This window comes from Trichechus manatus, unplaced genomic scaffold (genome assembly GCF_000243295.1).
Source record: "Trichechus manatus latirostris isolate Lorelei unplaced genomic scaffold, TriManLat1.0 scaffold00007, whole genome shotgun sequence".
Classification (NCBI taxonomy): Eukaryota; Metazoa; Chordata; class Mammalia; order Sirenia; family Trichechidae; genus Trichechus; species Trichechus manatus.
Window position 1 is genome coordinate 23,646,294 of NW_004443943.1, and position 11,838 is coordinate 23,658,131.

Below are 11,838 nucleotides of genomic sequence, written 5' to 3' on the forward strand. Positions count from 1 at the left end.
CAAAAACACCCGGGAAAGGAAGAGAAAGCTGTGGCCTCTGGAGACGCTGCGACGGCAGCGTGCAGCCGGAGGTGCTGAACTCCGGCCGTGGGAAGGCGCCTTCCTGGGAAGGCAGAGGGGACCACGGGGACCGTAGCCCGGCGGCCGCGCGGCTGTACGTGCGGCGCGAACACGCAGGTTGCCCCCGGGGCCACTCCGGGGCCACTCCGGGGCCACCGCGGTGTGAGACTGGCCCTGCCCCCGTACCGCCCCCGGCGGGAGGTGCGACGCCCAGGCCGCGGGTGCGTGCGCGGCCCCGGGCGACGCGGCTGGGCGTGCGCGGGGCCGCGGCGGAGGCAGGGCCTGGCGGGCGGCAGAAGATGGCGAGGGTATGTAGGCGGCAGCAATGCTCCGTTGAGAGACGCGGCTTTCGGCAGGAACTGGATTCGTGGCGCCACAAGCTCATTCACTGTGTAGGTGAGACCCTACCCCGGCCGCCTCCGGCCCTCGGGTCGCCCAGCCGCGGGCCGCCCCAGACGAGGGAGGGAGGTGGGACAGAGGCAATAGCTTCTCCGGCCCGCCCGCCCTCTTCGGCTTGGCGTCCCCCTCCCCCACCCCCCGGAGTGCGAGCGGCGCGCGACCTCCTGGCGGGCTCTCCTCTATCCCGGGCCGAGCGCGCGCACTGGCCCCTCCTCTCCGCGCGCCCTCCCCGAGGCGGGCTCCCGGGCGGGAGCGCCTGCACCACCTCCTCCCCGCTCGGCGTCCCGGCGGCGCCGAAGGTTTATTGTGGAGATCGGTGCCTGGGCACTGCTGCTTTATCGGGGCGCTGCCGCCGGTTCTTCAGAGCCCTGCGCGGGGTCAGGGGTGGCGCGAGGGGCGGGGGCGTCTTGGTCCGCAGGTCTTCCCCCACCTTCGCTCCCGCCTCCGCCTTCTTCCCCCCCCGTGCCGCCCCTCCCCCCCACGCGCAGTGGCGCGCGCACTTTTTCCCTCGTGCACGCGCCGCGATCTGAGGGCGGGCGCCGGGCGCTCCGGCGTGTGCAAGGCGTGAGGTGGAGATGGGGGCGGAGGGAGCTGGAGCTGTCACAGGCGCCGGGTTAGCCTGACCGAGCCAAGTGGGGTGTCATGGCCGCGGGGGCCAGCGGCTGCACTTCCTCAGCGGGCGGCGGCGGCGGCGGCGGCCGGGGAGTTAATCCTCGACGCACGGGTCGGTGTGTGTATTTGTGTTCGGTGTGTGCGCTGTGGGGAGGAAGGGAAGGTGGGACCAGGTCTGACTGAGGAGCCGGAACGGGGGTCGCTCTTGTTTCCTCCCGGGGGATTTGCCGGAGCCGCAGCCTCCGAGAGCATCGTCTGCCCCCCGCCTCCCGGGCCGCTCTCGGGTGGCTTTTTTCCCCACCGCGGGCCGGAGGGAGTGTGGACGGGGGCGCCCGGGAGGGGCCGGGCGGCCGAGCTGCGCCTCTCACACTGTGCGTTTTGTCTGTTTTTCTCTTCCAAGGTCCCGTTTCCCTCTGTTCGGCGGCCGGCGGGACCATAAGGGCTTAACTCATATATTTAACCCCCCTCCGAAAAGTAAGTGGCCCGTGTGGTGTCTCCGCTCCGCCCGCCGCCCCCCCAGCCCCAGTCCATCCCTGTGTCTGACTCTCCTGTCCTCCAGCATTGTTATTTCCCCATCTTTGCTTCGGTGCTGCTGATGTGTGGGGAAATACTCTCTCGTCGTCCTCTGTCCCCTACGCCCAGCCCTCGGGGAGGCCCAGAATTCCAGCCCCCTCCTCCCCGTGAGGAATATTCTTGGGAACCAGGTCTTCCCCAATAGAATCTAGGAGATTCTAGCCGTTCGCTTGGGCCCCTCATCCCCTCCTTCCCGACAGGGTTTCGTTGGAAGGAATTATGCAAATCCTGCTTTCTGGTGTCCATTCAGCGGCAATTTCATGCGGTGAGAAGTTCTCTTTGTTGTGCGAGGGGGAGAACAGACACTGATTTAATAGACATATCTGTTGGGGGGAAGGGTGGAGGGGGTGTGGAGGCTCAGTTTGGAAGAATTACAGCACTTGGTTAGCTCAGTGTCTTTGTGTTTGAGCCTTCTGGCTTGACAGGAGGGTCTGCCCTTTACAACGTCCCACAAGGGATCTTCTCTATAATAGATTAAAAGCAAAACTGAAACTTTAAACAAGTGAAAAATAAGGTAACCTTTACTGATAGAACATAAGCCTTTCCATTTTTGTAGTGGTTCATTATGAATAGGTATAATGTGAATTTTGTTACGGATTTAAACTGTAACATCAAAATTAATATAGGCAATAATGCTTTAAGGTATATGATACTATGGTTGTCCAAAGCTTAGAAGTACATTTTAGAACATATGCTTGTGTAAATGATAAACGTATGAATCAATTTTTTGGTATGATCTGGCTTGTGAATATATTTTAAAATTTCCCCCCTACCAATCCAAGCCCAGCTCTGCCCTCCAGAAAACAGTTTTTTGGTTATCAGTTATCATTTACTGTGCTATCTCTGCTTGATTTATTTTCTGCCCTGTCATACATTTGGTAAAATGTTACATCAGCCTAAGCACTTTTTCAATTATGTATTATTTGTAACTATCGTATAAAAGAACTTTATAAGAAGCGTAAGAGGTTTTGAGAAGCATGAAATTAATGAGTTTTCAGAATTGTGGATTTAAAATGTAAAATCCTGAAAGTATTTTGAAGAGTTTTTTGTTCTTGCATAGTATTTGTTTCGCTTTCTTGGTTACTGGTTTTGTTAGTTGGGCTATTTGGTTTAAAAGATTTTGAAATTGATGATTTGTAAGCCTGTAGATTTCTTAAGTTAACGTTGGTTTAGTTTAGATGGCTTTAACGAGTTGCTTGTCTTAGTCTAATTCTGTTTTGAGTCTTTGCTTTCTGCCTCAACCCTCTTCAGTCATTGATGGTTGTAGTGGTTACTGCTGCATTTTGACAGGTTTCTCTTTTTTTTATAATATGACAAAATCTTGTAAGTTTGTGAATCATATATGAAAATTCAGAGTCTTTTTTTGAAGGAGTATTTTAATTTGGGATCAGTTTTCTTAAATCATACTTTTAACTCCAAATTTGCACTTTCAAGTTCAGGAATTTAGTCCAGAGTGCAGAAGCGGTGTTTTAATCTGAGTAGTAGCATATAGTTGATAGTCTTCCCAACTAAAATCAATTGAATCTCGTATTTTCTCTTTTATTATATGTAATTTTTTTAAGAGACAGATTCTCTGTAAGTTAATTGTAGTGTTAAGAACTTACTTAAAAGAGCTAGCAGTGATCCTTATAAACCCAAAAGGCAACAATGTTATTTGTTACTAGCAAGTGTAATTCTTCTTTTATCTTAAGGGGATTGGTTCTAAACAGTTAACCTATTTGATTCTGTTCATCCATTATCTTAATACTTTAGGGTCATTTGGTTTCTAACGAATGTTTAATTTATAACAATCTTTGGGTTAAAAATGAATTGTCACTCATTTCCAAAATCTAATTCTCCCTTCTACTTTTTTTTGGGGGTGGTGGTGGTGATTTCCATTATTAGGTTTAGTTGAAATGGAGATAGTAGGAGGTTCAGACAGTGATTATGATCAAGATGGATATTTGTTAACCAGGTAATTATTGAGGGGTCCTCTGGGGCTATGATGATCAGTCTAGATTCCGAAGATCTAGGCTCTTCTCTGCTGCCTGGTGTGATGTAACGTATTGCTTGGCACTCCTCACCCTTGCTGTATGCTCAAGAAGCTCTTTCCAGTATGGGGGAGGTTGCGGAGTGAAAGTTACAGTTTATCTCTAGCTTGACTGGAAAAGGACAGCAGGATGATTCTCTTTGACTTACAGAAAGTTATTTCAAATTGCGCTAATTCCCTCAAATGTGCTTGTAGCTGGAGCAATTCTAGGAAGCATTTGAATAATGCCTTTTTTTTTTTTTTTTTTTTTTAGCTTTGTGAGGCTGCACAGCATGGCTTGGGGTTTCTTCCAGAGTGAGAATTGGGTATTCAATGTCTATGGGAACTTAACCATTTCTGAGTTTCTGTGTAACCACTTAGCTGCTTGTATTAGTGCTGTTTTTAGGAGTGAAAGACAGTTGGGTAGGTACTTAACTAACTTCTTCTAAATATTTATTAAGCATCTGCCTTGTACCAGGCACTGTGGGGAAGCAAAAATGTTGGAGAATCTGCCCGAACCTTCAGGAACTTTTAGTCCTTAGAGAAAATATAATATATTCAGCTATAGTACAAAGCAAAATGTGCTATTCAGTGGTGCAAGCAAGTGCTAGAAGTATTTAGAAGTGAAAGAAATCTCTTCTGAGATAATGAAGGCAGGCTTCATGGAGAAGGTGGCAGTCTTTTTGCTTCATTTTGATGAATTCGGAAAAGGCATTCTAGTCATAAGAAACAACATGTGCAGAAGTGGAAGTGGATACATGAAAAAAACTGAACTGTCCATATAAAGTGCAGTCAACGATTAGTGTAGGGGGACATATAAGTCATAAAAACCAAAAACCAAACCCATTTGCTGTCGAGTTGATTCTGACTCATAGCAACTCTATCGGACAGAGTAGAACTGCCCCTTAGGGTTTTCAGAGAGCAGCTGGTGGATTCAAACTGCTGACCTTTTGGTTAGCAGCCGAGCTCTTAACCACTTTGCCATCAGGGCACCACATAGGTCATAAAACCAAAAAACCAAACCCATTGCCGTCTAGTTGATTCCGACTCATAGCGACCCTATAGGACAGTAGAACTGCCCCATAAGGTTTCCAAGGAGTGGCTGGCAGATTCAGACTGCCAACCTTTTGGTTAGCGGCCGAGCTCTTAACCCCTGGGCCACTAAGGTTTTGATATATAGGTCACAGGGGCTTGTAAAAGTAGATTGTGGGATTTTCAAATGCAGGATAAAAAGTAGAGCCTTTTTATTAGGCAACTTAGGGTTTGCAACACATTCATTTCCTTCGCTCAAGGGAGGAATGTTTCCTTTATTTAAGGATTCTATTGTGGAATTCTACAATAGTGACACAAACTCTTTTTTTAAACCACCTTGCCAGGAACAGAATTGTCATCCACAATAGTGCTCTCTTCAAAGTAAGCCCACTTGGAGGTTATGCCTTAGTCTGTTGCACAAAAAAGTCTGTTCCATTTTTTTGGAATTGCTAGAATCAGCAGCATACTCATTCTTTTGAGAATTTTTTCTGTTGACAGATTTTTATCTTTAAAGGTTGTAATTGGTATTTGGAAACAAAAATTATTTGTTGTTAAGTGTGACAAATAAAAGCACATATGAAATAATGAGGTTGATTTTCTTCCCTGGCTTGAAAACTGGCTCTGAAAGCTCAGCAAAGCGGCTGGATTGGTTTGGATGTGTCTCTGAGGCTGTCTCTTGATTCTTCCTTCCTTCATGTCCACGCATTTGCTCTATGGAATTAATCTGTGATATTGAGTAGATGCAAATAAATAAAGCCCTTTTTTTTTTTTTTTTGGTAGTTTCAAGTTAAAAGCTTACCATCACTACCCTCCAAATTATTTTAGTCTGTTTGCAAAAATTTTAAAAACCTTTTCACTATTCTATATCCCTGCACATTGCTTTTGGGATAATTGCAGTGTAAACCATTACCTCATTTTGTTGACCAGCTCTTGTACACAGGAAGTATCCCAAGTACAATGGCCCATGCCCGAAATTTTTTTGCTTATCTTTTGTTTAGATAAAGTTCACATATCATAAAATTCATCTTAAAGTAGGCAACTGAGTGGTTTTTAGTATATTCACAAGGTTGTGCAGATATCGCCACTAATTTCCAAACAGTTTCATCACCCCAAGAAGAAACCCCATACCTATTAAGCTGTCACTTCTTGGTCCCTCTCCACCCCCCAGCCCCTTGAGAACCACTAATCTACTTTGTGTCTCTGTGGATTTGCCTATTTTGGACTTTTCATGTAAATGGAATCATACAATATATTACCTTTTCTGTCTGACTTCTTTCTTAGGTTCATCCATGTTGCAGCATGTATCAGTACTTTTTTCTTTTTATGACTGAATAATGTTGCATTTTGTGGACATACCACACTTTATTTATTCATAAATTGATGGACATTTAGTTTTGCCAAACTGTTTTCCAAAGTGACTGCTCCATTTTATATTCCCAGTTTCTCAGTTACCATATGACCCAGTAATTCTAAGCCTAGATATATACCAAGAAAACTAAAAAACATGTCCACACAAAAACTTGTACGTTTATGTTCATAGCAGCATTACAGGCAGTCCCCAGGTTACGAACGTCAAACTTAATTAACGTACTTATGAACCAATCTCTGTAAAGTCTATTATATTAAAAATTCAAGATACGTGCAGTGGTTCGTAATAACAAACAGGTGGTATTTTGTGACATGCATAAAAACATTATTATACTACTGTTTTATGTTAAAGATGTTTTGGTGTATATGGAAGTGTTTCTTTAATGTTTTTAATGCTTAGAAAGGTACTACAAACCGTACATAGCTATTCCAACTTACATACAAATTCAACTTAAAAAGATGGACTTAGGAACAGAACTCGTTTGTAATCCTGGGACTGCATGTATTCATAATAGCCGAAGAGTACAAGTGTATCTTGCTTGATAAAAATCCCACATGTGAAAATATGAGTTTATCACCAAGAAATATGTTTCCTTTTACAGCACAATTCACATTTGATTTAATATAGGGAATAGTTCCACTAGTACATTTATTATTACTAGTTTCTAAAAGTTTTTTTTTTTTTTTTAAGTAAGTATACACATGTATAGGAGCCCTGGTGGTACAGTGGTTAAGAGCTATGGCTGCTGACCAAAAGATCAGCAATTTGAATCCACCAGCTGCTCCTTAGAAACCCTATGGGGCAGTTCTGTTCTGTCCCACAGGGTTGCTATGAGTCAGAATTGACTCGAGGGCAGTGGATATACATGTGTGTAGAGGAAAGAATGGTTGAATTTGTTAAATCAAATCAAGACACGCATACCTTCAGTTTGACGTTCTCTTGTTTTTCACTTTTTTTTGTTGTTGTTGCCAATGCAGGAGTCTTTGTGGGCTTTTGCCTGGATGTCCCTCTTCCTCGAATATCTTCCATGGCATTTGTAGGTATTCACCTATGTACCTATGCTATAGTGTCTTGTTCTCTTTCCATATTTTAGATTCATGATTTATCAAAGCTGGAAGGGATCCTAGAATTTGTTTTCTTGTCCAGTCATATCAATTAAAGGGAAAGAAATGTAAACAAAACAAACTTCTGTTATAGAAAACTTAAAATATAGATGAAAGTAGAAAGAGTTGTTCAATGAACACAGCTACATCAACTAATGACCATTCTTGTTTCAGCCCTACTGGATTATCTTGAAGCAAATTTGAGACATCATATTTAGTATTGAATCTTTTTTGCAACCTTTTCTATAATACCATCTCCCCGTTTCAACCCCATACCTATCAAGTAGTTGATAAATCTAAAGAAATAAGCTATTTATAAACATGGAGAAGACAAGTTTTTTGCTGATAGTATTTCTTATGAATCCTTAAAAGCTACTAAATACTGAGTAGTTATTACGTACCAGACAAAAACTCTTTGATGTTGTTAATATCTCTTTTATAGGTAGGGAAACTGAGGTCGAATGAAGAATTTCATTCATGGTCACTCAGCTGAGGAGTGGTAGAACTGGGACTGTAATTCAAAAGCATGCACTCTTATATCTTAAGCCCTCCTTTAGACTTTCCTATCTTGGTTTCGGAGCCCTGGTGAGACAGTGATTAAAGCGCTCGGCTGCTTTAACCCGCCAGCCGCTCCATGGGAGAAAGATACGGCAGTCTGCTTCCGTAAAGATTTACAGCCTTGGAAACCCTATGGGACAGTTCTGCTCTGTCCTATAGGGTCACTGTGAGTCACACTCGACTCAGTGGCAATGGATTAATTTGGTTTCATCAAGTCACCCCCTCATCTTTTCCAACTACTGATTACTTCAAATTTGAGTGTACCTGCTTTAAATGTTACACTAAATAATTCTTTTGTTTTCTACCCATAATCTTACCACAAAATATAATTACTCTTTTGATTCCCTGGCCTAGGATGCCTTGCCCCCTACTCTTCAGCTATTATAGTCCTGCTTGTCTTTTCCTTTTTCTTCTCGCTTTTGGTTTTGTTAGTGGTATTCAGAGCTAAATAGGTTTCTGAGCTCAGTGTTTCCACTGACTTAGTTTTCCTTCGTACCTTCATACAGTGTTAGACTGGCCTTTCTTCACCATTGGCTGAGATTTGAGTGTAGGTTTTGAGGAAGAAAGCAGAAGATATCCAGTGATATTGATTCTAGGCCTTAAGCTTGGTGCATCTTCTGTGTGAACCAGCCTAGTTCACAGGACACTAATTTTGGAATGTAACAAAAGTCTTATAGTAACAGTGTGTAGGTGCTTGGTCTGTTCTTCTAGTCATATCCTTCCCAAAGACAGGATTCCCAGATCTTAGCCAAATGCCTTCTCAATTCTGACCTTTAACTATGACTTAAATTTGGTGCAGTTAGCAATAAATATTTTTAAGAGTGTGATAAAAGGAAAGTTGAGTAGTGTATAAATACTGATAACGAGATTTCACAAATTTAAAAACCATTTGCTATTTTAGTAATTAAAACATCACTGATCATAGAATAATGCTTCATTGGTAGACATAGGAAGATGCTTTGACAAAAGTGAGAAACTTCCATCAAAATAAAATGGGAAGCTCCTCGCCTTCACTAAAAAAGTTAGAGGAACATAAATGTTTGTGAGTATGTCCCTGTGTTAAAGTGTGGCTTTATTGTTGCATTATTAATGATATAAACACTTAATCACATATGTTTTAGTTTATTCAGATTGTCATTCGGTGAGTTAAGGAAGCTAACAAAGTTTAACTTGTATAAATGGGTGTTTATTAGCTTCTCTGATCCCAATAAAATGATACTTTAATTATGGATTACCCTTAAGAAGTCTATAAATGTTTGGTAGTAGTTACTGGAAAAAATCCTTAAGCTGATCATTTTTCTGTGAGTGATTAATGTAACTGATACGTCTTTTTCAATGATTTCGTTAATGTATCAGTGTACTAAAGTTTTACTTACTGTTTACTTATTGGAAACTTCAAACAATCTTTAGCAATAATATTTTTATGGCACATATTATGTTACTTTGTCTAGATCTGGTTTCTGTTCTAGAAATACATCAGGATAAAAATAATAAAATAATATTTTATTAAAATAATATGGATTGATTCCAACAGTTTTTAAGAGTTACTGGAATTTGCTGGGCTGACTTTTTTGTTTTTTATTGTACTTCAGGTAAAGGCTTACAGAACAAATAGTTTCTCATGAAACAGTAGTACACATATTGTTTTATGACATTGGTTAACAACCCCACAACATGTCAACCCTCTAACTTCTCAACCTTTTTTTTTTGGTGAAAATACACATAGTCAAAGATATACCATTTCAAAAATTTCTACATGTACAGTTCAGTGACATTGACTATGCTCTTCCAATTGTGCTGCTATTCTCACTTCAGATGAAGGCTTACAGAACAAAATAGTTTCTCATTTAACAGTTATTACACTGTTTGGGCTGACTTTTAAAGAAAAATATGATTAAATAAACTATTTTCCATGTGAGACTTGTACATCCAGTGTTTATATGGGTGTATATTTACTATATATCTTTTCACTGTCTAGTATTTATTAAAATAGATTTTGGCAAGTTAAGTAGGATTTACAGAGAGTTCAAAATCACGTATATCTACAGAAGATAGTTTCAAAAAGACCCATGACTTATGGTTACAGATGTACAACCTTATCTAAAGGGTAACTTTTCCTTTGGCCCCTTTCTCCTTAAGTGAAGAACTTCTACTGCATTTTATATAATACATCCAAATAAAAGACTGGTACATTTTAGTGGGTATGTTGTTGTTACGTGCCATCAAGTCAATTCCGACTCATAGCAACCCCCTTATATGACAGGGTAGAACTGCACCATAGAGTTTTCAAGGAGCGGCTGGTGGATTTGAACCACCGACCTTTTGGTTAGTAGCCTGGGCTCTAAACCACTGTGCTACTGGGATACCTTAGTATAGGCAAGGGTAAATGCATAAATAGGGTAAAGATAGACTAAAGAAGCTAGAATTTTCCAGGTTAGATGAGATTGCTTTAACTGGGAGTTATCAAGATCTTTAACTCTTCGAAGGGCCTGACTTTTCTAGAAAAGTAGGCCTCATAAATGATAGTCTAACCTGAATTGTTTTGGTCAAGACTGTTAAGACTATTAAGAAGATTGAATTCTCCATAGATTTTTAATCTTTAAAAGTAAGAGAATGTAAATTAATGGGAGAAGCATATTCTAATATAGTTACATTGATGAAAAAGTGATAAACCAACATTGTGGCATGGACAAAGGACCAGAGATGTTAAAGACCAGACAAGTTTTCCATTTTTATTCTTTTCCTGAGGACTTACACTTTATCTTGGAAAGAAATGGAAGGTTTGTTTTTATTAAATGATTAATAAATGTTCACGTATTACCTTCCAGACATTACTTGGTAGAAATTATTTAATTGTATGAAGATGTTTAAGTAAAAATACCTATAGTGATTAATTACTGTGCCTGAGTCAGCCAGCCCATGTTTTGTCAGACGTTCTTTAACAATCCAGATGAAATAAACTATTTTGAGTAATGTGAATATATATTCACTTACAAGTAGAAAAGAAGGTACAGAATAAAGGCTGTATTAAGAAACAGGAAGAATTTGTTGTCAGATCATGCTGCTGCCAGTGTTTACTTCCTAAGATTCAAGAGAACAGAAATGTGAGCAATAATAGCAGTGATACTGTTGCTACTATGTTGAACTGAATTATAAAATAAGAGCATGCTTTAAAATTTGATGCTAAAAGGATGCTCTCAGATGTCAGAATACACAGGATCTTCAGATATTTGGTCCAATAATTCAGCCTAGGATTCTTCCAAGAGTGTTCATTCAGAATTGATTTACTTAAAGTTTTTGCATGATAAACGCTCATTCATCTTTCTTCCCTACTTCGAATATCTCTATCTTTTCTTTATATTTCTTTCTCTTTCTCATTTAAAATATAAAATAAACTGATCTAAGCTATATATGAAATTAGGTTTAAAATTAAGAAATAAACTCTGGAATAATTTTTAAAAATAAGTGTGCATGTATATTTTAGTCTGGGGAAACAGACTTGTTCAGAAACCCATGGAGATAAGAATCAATTCAGAAGTAGAAACCAATGGTGGTGGTAGTTAAGAGGATTGAAAGTAACTAGACAGATTTCTGTGTGATGAAATATATTCAATGAAGGCTTGCTTTTTTTTTTTAATTTAGGTGAAGGTTTACAGAACAAATATTTTCTCATTAAACAGTCAGTACACATATTGTTTTATGACATTGGTTAACAACCCCACGACGTGTCAACATGCCTCCTTCTCAGCCTTGGAGGACTTTTTTTTTTCTTTTATTTTTTTGGTGAAAATATACATAGCCAAAGATACACCATTTCAAAAATTTCTACACGTAGAATTCACAATTCAGTGATGTCGATTATGTTCTTCCAGTTATGTTGCTATCCTCACTTTAGATGAAGGTTTACAGAACAAAATAGTTTCTCATTAGACAGTTAGTACACATATTGCCCTGTGACAATGGTTAAGAACCCCACTACATGTCAGCACTGTTCTTACTCAACCTTGGGTTCCCTATCACCAGCTTTCCTGTCCTTTTCTGCCTTCTAGTCCTTGTCCCTGGACTGCTGTGCCTCATTAGTCCCATTTGGTTTTATGGGGCTGTCCAATCCCCGGCTGAACGGT

General features: G+C 40.9%; 1 protein-coding gene across 12 annotated transcripts in view; it reads left to right on the top strand.

The window, feature by feature from the left end:
• The first annotated feature begins 316 nt into the window (after nucleotides 1–316).
• LCOR (ligand dependent nuclear receptor corepressor) overlaps nucleotides 317–11,838 on the top strand; it is a 140,863-nt gene continuing 129,341 nt past the window's right edge. For 4 of the 12 annotated variants that reach the window (XM_023740447.1, XM_023740443.1, XM_023740411.1 and 1 more), the window contains exons 1-2: nucleotides 339–456; nucleotides 1,472–1,545. Coding sequence is in view for 3 of the 12 variants with exons in the window: in XM_023740408.1 (XP_023596176.1) it covers nucleotides 360–456 (97 nt within the window). In the remaining 9 variants the exon portion in view is untranslated. Of the gene's footprint in view, nucleotides 457–1,471; nucleotides 1,546–11,838 lie in introns of all 12 variants that reach the window. The other 8 variants (XM_023740408.1, XM_023740410.1, XM_023740479.1 and 5 more) reach the window with 6 other exon arrangements.